The sequence below is a fragment of the Ursus arctos genome, unplaced genomic scaffold, assembly GCF_023065955.2.
Source record: "Ursus arctos isolate Adak ecotype North America unplaced genomic scaffold, UrsArc2.0 scaffold_17, whole genome shotgun sequence".
Taxonomy (NCBI): Eukaryota; Metazoa; Chordata; class Mammalia; order Carnivora; family Ursidae; genus Ursus; species Ursus arctos.
In genome coordinates, this window is record NW_026622841.1 from 7,747,257 (window position 1) to 7,761,665 (window position 14,409).

The 14,409-nt window shown below is 41.9% G+C and overlaps 1 protein-coding gene across 5 annotated transcripts in view; it reads left to right on the forward strand.

The window, feature by feature from the left end:
* CD226 (CD226 molecule) overlaps positions 1 to 14,409 on the forward strand; it is a 111,988-nt gene that overhangs the window by 44,141 nt on the left and 53,438 nt on the right. For 3 of the 5 annotated variants that reach the window (XM_048218465.2, XM_057313330.1, XM_048218464.2), the window contains one exon: positions 11,008 to 11,112. The exons of the other annotated variants lie outside the window; for them this stretch is intronic. In XM_048218465.2, coding sequence (XP_048074422.1) covers positions 11,008 to 11,112 — 105 coding nt within the window. The remainder of the gene's footprint in view (positions 1 to 11,007; positions 11,113 to 14,409) is intronic. 5 annotated transcript variants of the gene reach the window in all.

Sequence of the window (14,409 nt, forward strand, 5' to 3'; positions counted from 1 at the left end):
TAATGTCATCTCCTCTAATGCTTATGAAACACCATGGTGGAGGTAATGTGTTCCCATTGTGCAGCTGAAGAAAATGTTCAGGGTCATTAACCACCTTGAGGTTCTGAGCTGCCCAGTCTCAGCACCAGGGTGAGACCAGTGGATGTTCGTGAAGTGCCAGAAATGAGATGACGGGGAGCTGGATTCCAGCACAGTGAGCCAGGAGGCTCAAGGATCGATCAAGTCGCACTGGACTTGACAACATGGAGGATTTTTTCTAAGATAGAGAGACAGATGAGGGAAGGAGAGAGAGCAGAGAGGGAAGCATCTTAGGGTCACTGACATTATGGAGAGGTCACAAAGGAAGTTTGACATCCACACAGGAAGAGAGCACAGAGCTCCAGCAGGATGTGGTTCCCACCCTGGGTTCTGTGGCCCCTCGCTGCTACGAGAGATAGCCTGAGAGGAAGAAACGGGTGCCCACACCACCCAAGGGGCTCAGAGTGTGATGTGCTGGGGTCCCAAGTAAGGTTTTATAATGGTAGATTCTAGTTGAAAAAACGAAATTGGAGCCCACCAGCGCAGCCCAATGTCACGAAGAACCTGGGAGGTTAGGTTGGCCCAGATCTTGCTGTGCCTCATGGAGTCTGAGCTTCACTCTGGGAAGACCTGGGAAGCTACCCAACATTTTTCAGAGGGAGACACATAATAAACCAATTTTTTTTTTTTTACCACCTACAAAATTAAATTAGTTGTAGTTTATAGGCAGGGAAGAGTTTAAGGTCAGGGTGAACAAGTAATATTTTATAGATTGGAACACTTTTCCACTGCTGGTAGGAGTATACATTAGTATATCTATTATATTTTTGGTATTGGTAATATTCGGAGTTCTCTGAGAAACAGAACCAATAGGATGTATATGTATATAGAAAGATTTTATTGTAAGGAATTGGCTCATGTGATCATGGAGACTGGCAAGTGCGAGCCAATAGGCTGGAGTCCCAGGAAAGACAATGGTGCAGATGAAGTCAGAAGGCAGTCTGCTGGAGATTTCCCTCTTGTCTGGAGAAGTGAGTCTTTTTGTTCCGTTCAGGTCTTCAACTGATTAGATGAGGCCCACCCACATTATAGAAGGCAATCTGCCTACTCAGAATTCACCAATCTAAATGTTAATCTCACCAAAACACCCTCCAAACTAACACATGAAATTTGCTATCACACCTATTTCAGAAAATGACATAGGATTAGCTAGTTAAGGAATCCCATATGCTATGACCTAATAATTACATTCTGTTAAATATCCTAAGGATTGCTTACATGTAGGAGAAATGCTGGGGAATGTTTATAACAGTAGTGATTGTAATAGCAAAAAAAGATGAAGGATGATTACTATGCTCACCAACAGGGATGAATCTTGGGAACATCTTGTTGAAAGAAAAGCACATAAGATATGATTTCTTTCCTTTAAAGTTTAGAAGAATGCAAAAATGAACAACATGTTACTTATAAGCATGTACAGTAAGGCTATAAGGAAAAGCAGAGTTCTGAAACATGGACAGGAAGGGGCAGAATTAGGAAGGGACACAGGGTCTTCAAAATTCACAGTTACAGGGTTTTTCTTATACAGGTGTTTTATTTTCCACTTCTCTCAAAAATTTTTTAAGAAATTTCTTTCAAATGTATTGAATTTCTCATATAAACAGTGGAAAAGGATGCGATTGTGGTAAGAGTTCAAAGATAATTATCTAAGTTAGGGATGAGATCCTCTTTCATTTAAAAAGATGGGATATTAGGAGACTGGCTTGGCTTGAAAGAGGGGGGAAAAGTCCAGTTTTAGATGCATTGAGTTGTAAAGTAGCCTTTGACCAGCTAACAGTTGACATTATGGAATGGCAAACGAGAAGGAAGCTTAGGGTTGAAAATACCAATTTTGGAGTCATCTGGATGCTCGCCCAGCGCTTGTGAAGAAGATGGTTCATGAAGCAAGTTCTGAACTGGATGGGGGCAGAAGGCTAAGGCCATGGCTTTAAGGGAGAGCCACATTGCAGTGTGTGTGGGGGGAGCATTCATGCTAAGAATTGAGCAGCCGTAGGGAGAGGAGAGAGAAAAGGGCAGGGAGGAGACTCAGAATAGCTGAATTACTGTGCGAGCCCAAGACGTGAGTAATGGCCTCAGCTCACATTTATAGCACAGGGTTAGTGTTCTGGTTCCGCACATGCCGGTGGTGTTCTCACTCTGTGATCTTCCTTTCTCCAGCCCCCTTATCTCAGCTTGGGCACAGAGATGTTCTTTACTCTCTCCATTTAAGTGTTTCATTTTTCCCTGGGTTATGGAGGCTCCCTGGGTGTCATCCACACTATCTTCAAAGGTTCCCTTCCAGGCCAGGTGTTCTGTGCTCAGGATCCTGGCAGCTGACAGAACAGCGACGGTTGTCTTGCGTTCTCACATAAATGTTTTAGTGAGTGGCACTAGAGAGGAAAAGAGGTTCCTTTAATATTGGGGACCCCAGAATTCATGGGAGTGCCAAGAAATCCCATAATGGGAGGGATTCTAAAGACCATGCTGGCCTATGTCCTGACTGGGGCCCTAGACCAATCCGGAATCATCATCAATATTTTCTTTGGCTACTTGTTTGTTTTCTAATGTTGGGGTGATGTCAGGATTTAAATTTTATTTAAAGCTGGAAAACGGGAAGTGTCCCAGGTCTGGCTTGTGTCGTTGCGTGTGCTGATTTGTAAAAGCTGAACCCACTTACCCTTATTCACTCATCAAGTCTTTATTCAGAACCTACTGTATTTGAGATAAGGTCTGTGGTTGGAAGCTAGGAAGACATGGATCTCCACTCTTGGTGGTTTGCAGAGTACTAGGGGAGAGAAAAGCTGTATACTGCAAATTATAATTTTAAAGAGTGAATGCTATTGTAGTTCCGAAGAAGACAGGATTTACTTTCAACCAGGAGATTCAAGATAGATTCCCTGCAAAGGGGGAATTTGAAGTTAACCTTGAAGGAAGAACATTTGGACATGGAGATGGGTGGAGTAGCATTTCAGGAGAATTGCTTTATTTATTTATTTTTTAGAAAATTTATTTATTTATTTCAGGCAGCAGGGTGGGGGGAGGTGGGCACGAGCATGAGGAGGGGCAGAGGGAGAGAGAGAACCTCCAGCAGATTCCTCATTGAGCATGGAACCCAGTGCAGGCTTGATCTCATGACCCTGAGATCATGACCTGAGCTGAAACCAAGAGTTAGATGCTCAACCGACTGAGCCACCCAGGTGCCCCAGAATTGCTTTAAATATTATCTAGAAAAAAAATAGCTTTGGCTCTGATTTGACTACTTTGCAAAGAAATTTTCATTTTCTAGAAATGACTCCAACAACACCACCAATAACAATAGCAATAACAGCCAGACCTTTCAAACTGAGCCAACACACTTGGCTCTGATCAACAATTAATGCAGTTTATTTTGGTTCACAATTTGTGGCTTAGTTTATCTCCACATGTTGACTTAATGCTTCCAAGGGCATAGGAATCTAGATCTATGATGTGATCATATTTTATAGTCTATCCTAAGATATTTGCACACTTTGATTTTGGCTTTTATCTCTCCCAAATTCAGAAGGCAGGAAGAAAATATATGAAAATGACACTATCTTGTCTATTAGTGACAGGTGCAAAGTGAGGCAGAGAAGGCTTGGTCTGAAGGATGCTTTTGCCTGTCAGAGGAGATTCCACGCAGGGCTGAGAAGGCCACGGGAGGAGAGACTTTCTTGCCCTCCTGTGACAAGGGTCACCGCTACACGCCAGCATGTTGTGTCCTTGTGTGGGCTGTGGTTTCTTTCAGCTTTGCCCATCATATGCATCTCTACCACTTTGAAGTTGTTTTGTTTTTTTTTTTGTTTTTTGTTTTTTAAAGATTTATTTATTTTTTTATTAGACACAGAGAGACAGCCTCGAGAGAGGGAACACAAGCAGGGGGAGTGGGAGAGGAAGAAGCAGGCTCCTAGTGGAGGAGCCTGATGTGGGGCTCGATTCCGGAACGCCGGGATCACGCCCTGAGCCGAAGGCAGATGCTTAACGACTGCGCCACCCAGGCGCCCCTGAAGTTGTTTGTTTTTTAAGTGGGGTGGAGAAATAAAAAAAAAAAAATAGTTTGAAATCTACTCTTTAAAGAATTAAGACGTAAACTCTCTTTTAAGGTCCATTCTTACCAGCTCAGAAATAAGTCATGAAAGTTTTCTTGTATGCACACACACACACACACACACACACACACACATCACACTTATATAAGAATAAAAAATATTTCAGTAAAATGTTACATTTCAGCAGTTTTTCATTTAAGAAAGAAAAAATATATTAAATAGTACCTATAATAAATAGTCAACTGATGAAACAGAAACATTTCAAAGGCTTAGAAATCACCCTCCTTAATAAAATAAAGCAGGATATAGAGAAGCAGATGATAAAGAACGTTTTTTAAGACTCACGAAAGCAGGGTTATGGTCACTGAACTTCTCAAGGGTGAAATTAATGGGAATCTGAAAGTAGAATAGTTACCAGAACCCAAGCCAAGGTTGTTTTTATTGACTTGCTTCCCATTTGCTAAGCCAGGGAAGAGCATGCTTGAGAGCGCATATCACCATGAGATTCAACTCTGAGGCTTTAGGGGAACAACTCTGTAATCAAAAATCAAAAAGAGACAAAAAACAGGCCAGGGTGGGGGGAAACCAAAACCTCAAAAAGAAGACAATACTGGATTGATAGACATAATTAAATTTCACAATGTAATGGCTGCTAAAATTTAACAAGTAGGCACAGGTCTGTGTTTGGGTTTTGTGAGAGCAGCGTCCTCTGTCCATCTGAAGGCAAGAGGGCTGCACTTCCTCTAGCTACCTCTATGCCCAATATTGGACACGTGTCTACCATAGCAACCTCCAGAAGAAAACTTTTCCTTTAGATTTATTCAAAAATGTACTCAGGCAATCCAGAGCAGGGGATGAAATTGGCTGTGGTCTTTGCAACTGTTTTGTTTACTTACACAAACCCTTCCCTTCCTTGAGTTGATATTTTTATTCTAAGATGACCCTATGGTGGGGGCAGGTACTTGGCTGAATTTCCTGAAGGGAATGAGCTACAAGCTAAAGTTTACAAACAACTTTACCCTGTGGCTCTTGAAGATTATTATTATTTGAGAGCATGCCAGTGGGGTGGAGAGAGGGGAAGGGCAGAGGGAGAGGGAGAGAGATTGAATCTCAAGCAGGCTCCGCCCTCAGCACCCCATGTGGGGCTTGGTCTCAGGACCCTGAGATCATGATCTGAGCCAAAATCAAGAGCACTTAACCCACTGAGCCACCCAGGCGCCCCATTGAAGATCTTATTAGTGTAGGTAGAGGCGTACATTTCTCAGGTTTTCCTTTCTTTAACTTTCAGTGATGAGGACAACTCACACCTCTTTCATCGCTCTTTACCACCACTGCTATCTCCCCCAGCGCTCACGGCGGTGCCAACCACAGTATCTGGAACATGTTTCCTCTTGAGAGTGGGTGCTGGCGGGGGTGTGGGTACTAGTGCAGAGTGAGGATTGCGGCTTTGTGTGTAAGAGCTGTCCAAGTGACTGGAACATCCTCAGCCCACGCGGGTTGGTCAGGACTCCTCCCCGGGAACATTCAGTGTCGTATTTTTTTTTTAATTCTTCTTATCAAAGGTTGAAAGCTGTAGAAATCAAACCTCGTTCTCCAACACTTTCCCTTCGAAACTTCTTAAAGATTAGCAGGTGGTATCAGTGAACTTTCAAAGAGACCTTATGGGAATTTGCCCATTGACAAATCAGAGGATTTACTGACTGAGAGTAAGATGATATTTTGCATTGTATAAGATAAAAATGGTGGATTTTTAGACGTTTAAAAAACAAACAAAAAGAAAATTAAATACAGAAAGAGAGGAGGAAAAATAAAGCTCTGAGCTGGTCAAAGGCTTGGGCTTCCTCCATCTTTCCCTTTGAGCTAATGCTATCCTGTGCCCATTTATTTAGCATTAATAAAAGAAGGCTTGGTTTCTAAGCTACGGTTTTGTTGCTGTTTTTGGTTTTTGTTTGGTTTTATAGGAAGTGGAGCTTGCAAGCAAGATGGCTTTTCCTTTCCTCTAAGAAAATTTGTGAAGACATTAAAGATTTTGAAACCGTCAAGAATTTTAAGACTATCAAGTCAATCCTTCAGGGATCAATGTGAAATTATTCCCCCAGGCAACATCTCTGCTACTTACTCCACCATAGTTTTAATTAAATAACTGCGCTGATGGGGCTTCTGGCACTTCCCTTGAGAGATTATTCACAATCCAATAAATCTCAATGTGAGAAAATTTTCCCTGACTTCAGCTATTTAACCACAACTCACATTTTAAAAAACAGTCTTCTTCACAATCTGCCCAGAGAGAAAGGCCCCTGTTCCATTGAAGATTCATACAAAAAGCTTTCTAAGGATCGAGCTACGATATGCAATATTCACATTTAATAGCACTGTAAATAGCTTGCTCGCGTCAGACCTGCCGATTGTGGTGGGTGATGATGCGGCCAATGAGAATGAAGTCTGCGCGTGAAGTCTGTGAACATTTACATGCGCCCTGTAACTAGCAGAGTACTTAAGAAACCTAAAGTTCGCATTTCACAGACCAGCTCTTAAGAACATATTTGCCCCTTTCTTGGCAGGCTACATGAAATGCCGTATGCTACCAAAATTCCTATTTCCGGAATAGTTTAGCGAAGGAGTGTGTGTGTATTCCCTGTGTATAGGATAGTTTCCTTCCTGACATATAAAGAACCCAAACCTTCAGAAAGTTTTAGGTCATCCACCTAATTCATTCCACTAATGGATAGAGTACATTTATTTCTCTTTATAAGCTGGAATCTACAATTGGAAGTATGCCATTTTTCATCTGAGACAGCCAAGGAATTCAACTACTGTCTCTGAGACAGAGCTTGGTAACGTTAGACTATGTCCCCAGACAAAACGATTATGTCTGTCCCATTGGCTCTGACATCATATTTCTCAAAATATCTCTTTATTATATGTAAGAAACATAGTTGCTCATTTAAATAAGTGAGTAAATATAAATAAAGAGCATTTATTTAACAGTTAAATTATGTCACTTCTTCCTTCTTTTTATCTTTAATCCTAGAAATGGTTCCTAAAAGAATAAACATTAAACAAGAAGGAAAAATTTCTAGTTATTGGCACTATGTTTATTTGAGCTGATACAGTTTTTGAATTTTTATTCTTAACATCAGTCTGACTATTATGTTTTCAGTGAAAATAGCAGATTTGAACCAAAGAGCATAGTATTAAAATTTGTTGCTCAAATGATCCTTTGAGGTATTAAAATCTCTATTATTGGATGAATATTGATAATAGTAATTTTAAAAATTGTGTAAACACTTTCTAGATCTATTAAATAGAAATTTTCTATTTCCTGGGGCACCTGGGTGGCTCAGTCGTTAAGCATCTGTCTTCGGCTCAGGGGGTGACCCCAGCGTCCTGGGATCGAGCCCTGCATCGGGCTCCCTGCTCCACTGGGAGCCTGCTTCTTCCTCTCCCACTCCCCCTGCTTGTGTTCCCTCTCTCGCTGGCTATCTCTCTCTCTCTGTCAAATAAATAAATAAAATCTTTGAAAAAAAATCATCTGCCTTCAGCTCTGGTCATCATCCCAGGGTTCTGAGATCGAGTCCTACATTGAGCTCCCTGCTCAGCAGGGAGCCTGCCTCTTTTCCCTCTTTCTCTGCTGTCCCACTGCTTCTGTGTGCACTAGCTCACTCTCTCTTACTGTCAAATAAATAAAATCTTCAAAAAAAGAAATTTACTATTTGCTGTGAGGAGAAGAAGAAATGAATAAGAAAGTCTTTGTTTTCAAGACATTTATAATCTAATAGGGAAAGTATGTATATACTTGTTAAGTGGCATAGAACAACGTTTTAGGAGTTGAGAGGTGACAGAGATTACTGCCGGTTTAGGGGAACCATGGAAAGTGTCTGCATCAGGCAGGAAATCCAGGTATGATACTAGAAGGAAGGTGTGTCACAAAAATCATCACATAATGGAAATGCTCTTTGTTTTTGGAGCATACAAAAAATACATTTGGTCCCAGGTTTAGGGGAAGGGCAGCAGGTGGAAAGCTTAGATTCTGGACTTCATTTGGTGATTGATAAGGTTTTCAAATGGTGGAAGTCACATGTTGGTCATGATTGCAGCCATGATTTGGAGCCATTACTCTAGGGACTGCATATGGGATGATTTAGAGGCAGGAGAGAAGCAAAATTGGAGACCAAGAAATAGGCAAGAGAAAGAGTAAGGGACCCTGCAGTCCTGACATAAGCAGGGGTGCCACCAGCAGTGTACAACCAACCAGGGAAATCTTCACAAAGCCTCTCTTCCTTCCTAAATTACAAACAAATCCCCCCCACCTCAGGTTTCTTCTTCCCATTGCCTTTCTCTTTCATTCAACAAATATTTATTGAATGTCCACTGTGTGTTGGGGGCTGTGTGGGGTTGGGGGTACAATGGGGAAATGTTCCAGTCACTGGTTTCAAGCTCAAGGTTCATTTAGAATGTCATTCAATGCTTCCTAGAATGCAGGTGTATAGGGCAGGTGTTGATGGCAATAGGATGGTGGCGGCGGCAGTATGTGTGTTGGAAAAATGGTTGCAGAGAGGGGAAACAGGATCATTCAGGGAGCTTCAGAGAGCAAAAGATGCTTGAGCTTACTTGTGAGGGAAGATTAGAAAATTCTTGGTTGAAGAATGGTTGTGCTGTTGGCAGAATGGCATCTCTGCTTGAGGGAAATCATGCTAATGGCTGAAGCAAAAGTAGGCTGTTGTGTTAAGAAACTGCAGGATGCTTAGTAAAGCGGGAGTGTAAATTAGTTGAAGTGGGTAGTGGAGCCAGGTGGTAAATTAGGGGGGGTAGATAGCGGAGACAGAGAATTTGATGTGCTATCAGCAGGAGCTCCAGATTATTGCTCGGAAGGGGTGGGGGCAGTTTTCAGAACACTTGACTTGGAATTATATTTACCTAACAAGACCCCATTTTTACTTAGGTTGGATTTTCTTTGCAGTGGGATGGGGGTGAGAGCTAGAGTCCCCTCATTGCATCTTTGTGTCACTGCTGACACCATTTTCAGGTGTTTTGACTTTATTCTTTAGGTAATGGAGAGCCCTTATGAATTTTGGTTAGGTGAATGGTTTGCAATTTAGCAAGAGCACTACAAGGGAGACTGGAAGCAGGGTAGAAAGAGGGAAGACTAGTGAGGATAGTGTTATGGGCTGAGTTGTATCCCCCCAGATTCATATGTTCAAGTTTAGACCCCAGTGCCTCAGAATGTAACTGTATTTGGAAATAGGGTCTTCAAAGAGGTAACTCAGTTAAAATGAAGTCATTGGAGTGGGCCCTAATCTAAAGTGACTGGTATCATTGAAAGATGAGGAGATTAGGATACAGACACACACAGAGGCAAGAGCATGTGAAGATACAGGAAGAAGACGGCCACATGCAGGCCAAGGAGAGGGGCCTCACGGAATCAAGCATGCTGCCATCTTGGTCTTGGACTTCCAGATGTATGTCACTGAAGCCCCCCAGTCTGTGGTCTGTGGTTATGACAGCCTGAGCAAACTGATGCGGAGGCTGTAGTAATGGGCCAGACAAGACAGGAAGTAGAATTAAGCTAAGGCAGGATAATTGGGGATGGAACAGAGGGGGGGATATTCTTCCTAGTGTAGTTGTCATTATTCTCATTTCTTCCCTCCCAGAGATTCAGAATTTATATTAAAAACCTACTACAGTTGCCAGGACTTTGGCTCAGAAATTGCTGGAGCATTGTTCCCCTTGCCTACTGAGCTTATTAGGATTTTTAAAAAAGATTTTATTTATTTATTTGGCACAGAGAGAGAGAGCACAAGCAGGGGGAGCAGGAGGCAGAGGGAGAAGCAGGCTCCCCTGATGAGCAGGGAGCCTAACATGGGGCTGGATCCCAGGACCCTGGGATCATGACCTGAGCTGAAGGCAGATGCTTAACTAACAGAGCCACCGAGCCACCCCAGGATTTTGTTCATTAGCCACTCCTGGTTCTTGCTGTCATTCTACACTAATTTGTCCTTTTCAGCACACCCTTCTCATCTCCTCCAGAATTGGTACATAGAGTTGTTTTATCATCTGTCTCTGACACTCTAATGTCAAAGTGGCTCTATTTCTATGATCTGTTTTTTCTCCTGCTGCCTGTTGTCCATCTCATTCCTTAACGTCCTTATGCTCTTGGTTAGTTTTGCCTGTGTGCTGCTCATTGCTCTTCACAGAGCATTTCTGGGAGTTCTCTACAACTAGAATAAAGGCCCTTCATTCACAGAGGAGTTGAGTGCTGGTGTTATAGTAGACAGTTAGTTAGGTTCTAACAGGGTACGTGGAAGTCAACAACGAGGAACTCAAGGCCAGCTATCAGAAGGGTCAGAGGCCTGTCCTGGCAGCACTCCACCAGAAGCTGAATTAAACCAGACAGGCCCAAGATGATGGGTGTCATGATAGGAACCCCATGACCAAATTAGAAAAAGTGAAAAACCCTGCTTCTGGTGCCAAGTAATGAATATTCTGCCCTCTAGTTAACAACTGTCAGTAAAAGATAGAAGCCCAGTCCCAGGGCACACAGTTCACTCTCTCTTCTGAGCTCACCTGCTCTCATATCTCAAGAGCATACTTTTTGCTTTAATAATCTTTCCTGCATGTATTCCTTATCTGCTGTGCTGCGTGTCTGTCCTTGAATCCCTTTTCGTGACAAGACCAAGAACCTTTGGTGATTCCTTTGAGTCTGGTTGGGTTGAGACACCAGGGCCCAGGGTCTCCCCAGTTCATGGGGCAACACTGGGTTACTTTAACTGTAGGCTTTCTGGAACATCCACACTGCAGGAATTAAGACTATAGATCCACACGAGAACTGACTTGTGCATACAGCTCTACTCAAGGATTTTCTTTCTTTTTCTTTGTTTCCCAGAGATGCAGGTGAGGTCAGGTTTACTTCCAGTTCATTGGTGCCATGAAGGTATATCCTCACACATCTCAACAGGAGGAGGGTCTTCTCTTCAGTTCTTCACCTCAGGTAGACCCTGTGCTTTGACATCCATTTAATTGTGCTGTGTGAAGCTCAAAATCAGAGTTCAAGTTTGCTTAGATTGGCAAAGTGTGCCTAGGGCAAAAGTGGCTTCCATGTTGTTTCTCACTTGGATTTTCCCTGTCAGTTCCCATATTGTCAGGTATTCGATGCTTTTAATATTTTTAAAATAGTTTATCCTACATATTTAGTTGTTTTTAATAGGAATTTTAAGCTAATAATGGAGTCTGATATTTTACTAGAAATGGAAGTATCCATATTTCTAAACATAAATCCAGTCCCCCCATTACCAAATCTGTTCTGCTCCCAGTCTCTCATTTGAGTTAATAATACCACTTCTCAAAAATGTAAGAGTAAATCCTCTTTATTTTCTCTCATTCTTTACCTCTAAGTGGCTAGACTTTCAAAATAAATGTCTCATCTATGTATATCATCCTATATTATAAAGTACTATTATCTCTCACCTCTATGTATTTTTTTTTTAAATGATTCATCATCTAGATGCTTTTACCTGAAAGTCTGATCTGAGTAACATAGCCCATCATCTTCCAAGAAATATAATATCTGATGCCCTAGTTTTTGGACTCTCTTCAGGACCTGGTAGGACTATGATTCAGGTTGTCTGGTGCTCTAAGTGCAGATAAGAGATGCCTGACCTCCTTCGTTCTTGATTACCTCCAGACGAGGCATGCAGACTTCTCAGACTCCAGCCTTCTGGGAATTAGCTCAGAAGAGTTGAGAAATGATAGGATTTCATTATAGACTGCTATTAGGTATCAAGTAGAAGGAGAATTCAAGAATGGTAACAGGAAGGGGCACCTGGGTGTCATAGTGGTTAAGCGTCTGCCTTCGGCTCAGGGCGTGATCCCGGTGTTCTGGGATCGAGCCCCACATCAGGCTCCTCTGTTGGGAGCCTGCTTCTTCCTCTCCCACTCCCCCTGCTTGTGTTCCCTCTCTCGCTGGCTGTCTCTATCTCTGTCAAATAAATAAATAAAATCTTTTAAAAAAATTAAAAAAAAAAAAGAATGGTAACAGGAATTACTTGGGGTCCTGGGTAGATCGTGATATCATTTACTGAATGGGGGAGTATGAGGTGAGAAACAGGTGTGGAGTGGGGTGGAGAGGTTTGGTTCTAGACATCCAAAGAAGCTTTCTAGTAGGCAGGAGGGTTTTTGAGTCAGAGCTCAAGAGAGCAACTGGGTTGGAGATGTAAACACGGTGAAGGCATGGGTGTGCATGAGTGTGCACGGTGAGCTTTGGCTAATGATCTTTTACACAAATGACTAGTGATTATTGAATGTTTGTTCCTTGGCAACTCTGGGCAAGGTTCGAAAGGCTTTACATGGATTCTTTCATTTAATCCTCACGATACCTCTATCAAGTACATAGTGGTATTAAGACAAAATTAGAAAAATGAATTAAAACCGAGAGTGAAGGACAAACTATGGCGAGTGTAAGAAGACAAAGCACTTAGCACGTAAGGGTGACTTGCTCAAAGGATGTGCCGTGTAGATGCAGATGAAAGGGACATTTTTAGATCCAGAGATGCCTCACTCTCCACACCAGAGTGTGCAGGTGAGTGGCCCATGAGACCTATCCCATTTGACCAGAGTTTTCTGGAAATTGAAAACACTCATAAACGTCTGATGTCTGGAGGGGCTGTCAATATGACCTGTATTTTCTGCTCAGCAGCATTTTCTAAGCTGAGTAGCAGCTGCCTTTTTGTGACTAATGCATTCCTGAGTTTCTCACAGTCCCTGCTATTCCCTATTACTATACCTTCTGGCTTCAGGAATTTCTGGTATCTTCCTCGACCCTGCAAATTTGCAACCCTCTCTACTCAATTACTCCTTAGTCCTATTAAAAGTGCTATTCAGAGCCTTCTAAGATTGGTCCTTGCATACATTCCAACTTGTCCCTTTATGTATTCTTCTTTCAGCCAAACATGGTTAAGTTTTAATTCCCGAAGCATCTTCCATATTCCTGAATTTGGTGTCTTTGCTTGTGCCTTTTCTTCCCTTAAATACTCTTTCACTCCATATACTACTTATCCTTCAAGGGACAGCTAAGGAAACCTTGCCCCAATCCTAAAACGAGAAACAGTGTCTCCTCTCCACTCTCCCAGATGTTGTTTGTGGCTACCTTTTAAAGATACGTTGTTCTTGGATTCCGCCTAGTGGTTACCATGTCAGTTTCTTCACAGACCACCCCCCACCCCCACCCCTGGGCCCAGGTCTTTCAACTGAAGGCAGGTCATATCCCATTACCCTCTCCATGATCCCAACAATGGTGGGCACTAAGTGCTCTGCATTTAGGAGACTTGGCTCAATAAAACAGCAAAAGAATAGGGGTGAAGAGAGAGAAGTGATACTTTCACTGGAAATCATCAGCATTAACTAATTAGTACTTGGAAAGCTGCTAATTCCAGATACAATTAAGTGGAACAGATCAACCTCTTATGAAGTACCTTCCAGGAAGTGTAAAGTACTTTCCTGAGTGGTAGCAGATTTATAGCCCATCATATTTAAAACATATCTTGAGGTATTTTTTCCGTGCAGATTTATTTCTCTAGATAGCTTAATTATTTGACTTAATTTTATTCTAAAAAATAAGTACAGTGGGATTTTCCCCCCTAACTGTACTCTTTCCATGGGGCATTCTTTGAAACATATCTATCGCTTTTCCTCCTAATTCGTAGCTTACTGAGATAGCTTGGTAATTGATCCCACTAGTTTGTTACTTTATCACCCAGAATGGGGTTGTGTCATTTGCAAGGTTTTGTTGTGAATATCTATTAGCACATATTTGTGAATATTTTGAGTTTAGTATATCCATGTTCATGGAAGCATTATTCACAATAGCCCAAAGGTGGAAACAACCCAGGCTTCCACTGACGGATGAATGGATAAAGAACATATACATACACACAGTGGAATATTATCCAGCCTTAAAAAGGAAGGAAACTCTTAACACATTACAACATGGATGAACCTTGAGGATATTATTCTAAGTGAAATAAGCCAGTCACAGAAGTACAAATACTGCATGGTTCCTTTTATATGAGGTACCGAAAGTCATCAAATTCATAGAAACAGAAAGTAGAATGGTGGTTGTTAGGTGGTGGGGTGTGGGGGAATGAAGAGTTGCTTAATGGGTATAGAATTTCAGTTTTGCAAGATGAAGAGTTTTGGAGATCAGTTGCACAATGATATGCACAGACTTAACACTACCAAAGTGTACACTTAAAAATGGTTAAGATGGTAAATTTTATGTTATGCATATTTT